Source organism: Salmo salar, chromosome ssa21 (genome assembly GCF_905237065.1).
Source record: "Salmo salar chromosome ssa21, Ssal_v3.1, whole genome shotgun sequence".
Lineage (NCBI taxonomy): Eukaryota > Metazoa > Chordata > Actinopteri > Salmoniformes > Salmonidae > Salmo > Salmo salar.
In genome coordinates, this window is record NC_059462.1 from 28,891,597 (window position 1) to 28,896,267 (window position 4,671).

At 41.4% G+C, this 4,671-nt stretch overlaps 1 protein-coding gene across 1 annotated transcript; it reads left to right on the forward strand.

Annotated features, from left to right (window-relative positions):
* Nucleotides 1–2,346: 2,346 nt before the first annotated feature.
* Nucleotides 2,347–4,279, forward strand: LOC106582050 (potassium voltage-gated channel subfamily E member 2). Its single transcript, XM_014164742.2, has 2 exons — nucleotides 2,347–2,531; nucleotides 2,862–4,279. The coding sequence occupies exon 2, from the start codon at nucleotides 2,868–2,870 to the stop codon at nucleotides 3,198–3,200; it is 333 nt and encodes a 110-aa protein (XP_014020217.1). The 5' UTR covers nucleotides 2,347–2,531; nucleotides 2,862–2,867; the 3' UTR covers nucleotides 3,201–4,279.
* Nucleotides 4,280–4,671: the final 392 nt, after the last annotated feature.

Below are 4,671 nucleotides of genomic sequence, written 5' to 3' on the forward strand. Positions count from 1 at the left end.
TTAAACATCTCCAATCCAAAATCAAATCTACAATTGTCTTTCTATTTCACAACAAAGCCTCCTTCACTCACGCCACCAAACTTACCCTAGTAAAACTGACTATCCTACCGATCCTCGACTTCGGCGATGTCATCTACAAAATAGCTTCCAATACTCTACTCAGCAAACTGGATGCAGTCTATCACAGTGCCATCCGTTTTGTTACCAAATCACCTTATACCACCCACCACTGCGACCTGTATGCTCTAGTCGGCCCTCGCTACCTATTCGTCGCCAGACCCACTGGCTCCAGGTCATCTATAAGTCAATGCTAGGTAAAGCTCCTCCTTATCTCGGCTCACTGGTCACCATAACAACACCCACCCATAGCACACGTTCCAGCAGGTATATCTCACTGATCATCCCCAAAGCCAACACCTCATTTGGCCGCCTTTCCTTCCAGTTCTCTGCTGCCAGTGACTGGAAGAAATTGCAAAAATCGCTGAAGCTGGAGACTTATATTTCCCTCACCAACTTTAACATCAGCTATCTGAGCAGCTAACTGATCGCTGCAGCTGTACATTGTCCATCTATAAATAGCCCACCCAATCTACCTACCTCATCCCCATACTGTTTTTATTTACTTTTCTGCTCCTTTGCACACCAGTATCTCTACTTGCACATCATCATCTGCTCATGTATCACTCCAGTGTTAATCTGCTAAATTGTGATTCTTCACTACTATGGCCTATTTATTGCCTACCTCCTAATGCCTTTTGCACACACTGTATATAGACTTTCTTTTTTTCTACTGTGTCATTGACTTGTTTATTGTGTTATTGGCTTGTTTATTGTTTATTCCATGTGTAACTCTGTTGTTGTCTGTGTCACACTGCTTTGCTTTATCTTGGCCAGGTCGCATTTGGAAATTAGAACTTGTTCTCAACTAGCCTACCTGGTTAAATAAAGGTGAAATAAAAAAATGACCTTCCAGTGTTGTTATACCTCTCAATTCTCACCAACAGATTGTTGGACACACCAATATTAGACACCTGACCCTTTGAGATGAGAGAATAGAGCACACTGTGAATGCATGTATTGTACTGAACATTAGCATATCTGTAGATATATTTAATTTGCACATAGAAGATAGTGGTGGTGGTGCAGGGTGAGAGAGCTAACCCTTCCATGTAGTGGAGCTACTATACAGTGGTGCTCTCTGGTCCCTCCCCTGATTATTCAGACTAAGCTGATGGTAAACCTGTGTCATTGTTCACATAAAAGGCCTCAAACTCATACCAGAGTGACTCACAGAGTGTGCGTGTGTGCTTGTGTGCGCGTTTGCTGGCTCTCAGCCACATCAAACAGTACCTCAGATTTATTAGTGCTGTACCTGTCATGTACCATGTTCTCCACCCAAGGAGAGTGGCAGGGGTGTGACCATGGGAACAGGTTCAGCAACTTTCCTCAACTCTTTTCCCTGGACAACACAGGGTCCTGTCTGGTTATGTACAGTAATACAGTAAAACCATTCTCAGGTGAACAGCTTAAGGCCTAACACAAATCTGTGAGGAACTGGTGAGGTACAGCCGGTTCCAGGCTCTTGCACCTTGGGTCAAAGGGAGAGCTAGGTGAAGCCGAGATCCAGCACCTTAAGGGTCAAAGAGGAGTAGGATAGAAAGTAGGATAAAAGTCCTAACACTAACCCTAACCCTAGCTTCATGTCCACACCACAATTCAACCCTAGCCATAATATGAACTCTTATGTTCAACCTTAATGTATGTTTAACACTGGCTCAACACTAAACCCTCCAAATAGGGCTCCTCACTTCCGAATGACCAATTTAACCCCTGAGGTACACGTGGTGACATTACACCAGGAGAAGTTGTCTCCCATCTAGTGGCAAATGTGGAAACTGCTATGGAATTTCACAAGCAGGAACATTGTCAGTACTAGGTGAATTGCAAAAGGCAGACTGTGCGGCAGGCTATAGAACAGCTCCACTACTAATGTCAAACTTTACCTAAACATGTTTGCATTGCAAAGACTATTACACTTAACACTATTGCCTTGAATGCTAGCATGTTTGAGATCCTTTTTGAGTACCTGACTTCAACTATTACAACTTATTCCACAATTGATAGTAGTGCCACTGTGTAGGAATCCAATATAGGCTACAGTGTGTGTTTGTGTGGCAGGGTGAGAGTGACCCTCAAAACTCTACTCCCCCTTCCATATCAGCTGAGCTTGATGCTTTTCTCAAGGTCATCAGAAACACTTGCACACACACACACACACACACACACACACACACACACACACACACACACACACACACACAAGCAAACACTGTAGATCAAATATGAGCAGTGTTTCTTTTTGTACCTGTCTGTCTGTCCTAGGCTGAGGTTGGCTGGTTAGTTGGTCGATTGTGTGGTATTTGTCTCTTTCTCGTCCTACTTCCCTCCTCCAGGACCTTGCCTCTATCTCGACGCCTGTGATTGTAACATCTTCTCAACCTCCCTGGAGCGATACAGGAAACCCTGAACAGGTCAGATGTTTTCTTGTTTAAGTCATAACTGGGCGGTATGGGTTCACTGTCTAATTATGTATATACAGTATGAAGGTTCACTGTCTGATTCTGTAAATACAGTATGAAGGTTCACTGTCTGATTCTGTAAATACAGTATGAAGGTTCACTGTCTGATTCTGTAAATACAATATGAAGGTTCACTGTCTGATTCTGTATATATGGTATTGTCTGTGTATGTTAGTGTATTGTTATATGCAGATTCAGTGCACAGATCACAGAAGACAGTACAATGTCAATATCTTCACCTCTGTCACTGATCAAATTCACTCGCTTTACCCTGCCCACCAGGTGATCATGCTGCCTAATTGGTCAAACATGACCCTCCACCTGGAGGACTCTCTGACCCGTGCCCTGGGCCAGTATCTTGACAACTGGAGCCGGAACTCCTCGAAGGCAGAACAGGCTCTGGACAACACTCTGGCAGAGGAAAACTTCAAGAACGTCATATGGTATCTGATAGTGATGATCGGAATGTTTGCCTTCATCGTCGTGGCGATCCTGGTGAGCACGGTGAAGTCGAAGCGGCGTGAGCATTCTAACGACCCCTACCATAAATACATCGAGGAAGACTGGACCGCCCAGCTCCAACAGCAGAGCTTCGTCATCAACAACCCCACGGCCAACTAACCCAATGTATATTCACACGCCATATACAAACACCAGTGGTGGAAAAGTACCTAATTGTCATACTTGAGCAAAAGTAAGGATATCTTAATAGGGAATGACTCAAGTAAAAGTGAAAGTCACCCAGTAAAATACTACTTGAGTAAAAGTCTAAAAGTATTTGGTTTTAAATATACTTTAGTATCAAAACTAAATGTAATTGCTAAAATATACTTAAGTATCAAAAGTAAAAGTATAAATCATTTCAAATTCCTTATACTAACAAACAAGACTGCACCATTTTTTTAATTTTTAATTTACAGATAGCCAGTGGCACACTCCAACCCTCAGATATAATTTATAAATGAAGCACGTGTGTTTAGTGAGTCTGCCAGATCAGAGGCTAAGTGCGTGAATTTGACAATTGTTCTGTTCTGCTAAGCATTCAAAAGGAAAATGTATGGAGTAAAAAGTACATTATTTTCTTTAGGAATGTAGTGAAGTGAAGTAGTCAAAAATATAAATAGTAAAGTATAGATACCCAAAAAATCTACTTAAGTTGTACTTCAAAGTATATTTACTTAAGCACTTTAACCACTGACAAACACACATGCACATAGAGAGGAATATGAATACTGTCTTTTTGTATTGGACAAAGCCTATGGGAAAATGAATGGAGTTTTTGTAGGGTTTTTAGAAAAATGCTAAAAATAAGGTGAACACAGGCTTAGGAGATTTTATGTTTTGTTCTATGAAATAATCTTCATTAACTAACATAATTTTTTGTGAATTTTGAAGCATTTAGATAAAAATATATGATCTCATAGAACAAAACATATAAAATCTCCTAAGCCTGTTAACCTCAAACCTTATATTTCGGCATTTATCCCAAAACTCAATTCTTTCCTCCTTAATTTTCCCCATAGGAATGTCTGAACGAACCAGAGGGAACTCATTTCCGGGTTTTAGGACTAAAAACTGGTGAGCTCTATAGTCCGAAAGTCAAATAATCTTGTGGTATCCATTAGTAACAAATGTGTTGTAGTGAATGTATAACTAATATGTTAATCATGGATTGTATTAAAAAAGTGGATCTATCAATACTGATGTGGTTATCTGGCCTCTGACTAGGAGTATGTCTGCGCTAATGAAGTAGGGACAAGTAATAGGGCTGTCAAACCACGAGTGCCCTGTAGAGAGCAGCACACACACGCACGCACGCACACACACACCCAACAAAAATATATTTATAAAGACAAACTGAGAGCAAAGAGAGAGGGAGACTGAGATAGACTGGAGAGAGACGGGAAAGGGGTGACAGACAGAAGTAGAGAGAGGGAACGAGAGAGGGATAGAGAGAAAGAGGAATAATAAGAGCAGTATAAAATAGAGGTGCAGCTGCTACCCTACAACACTGCCTGCTCTGACTGCCCTCATGGATGTGTGTGTGTGTTTTGAGAGAGAGAGAATTTACTTACAGAATACTGATGCAAGT

Coding starts and splice junctions, on each gene's coding strand:
- LOC106582050 (XM_014164742.2), top strand. CDS start 2,868: ATGCTGCCTAATTGGTCAAACATGACCCTCCACCTGGAGGACTCTCTG.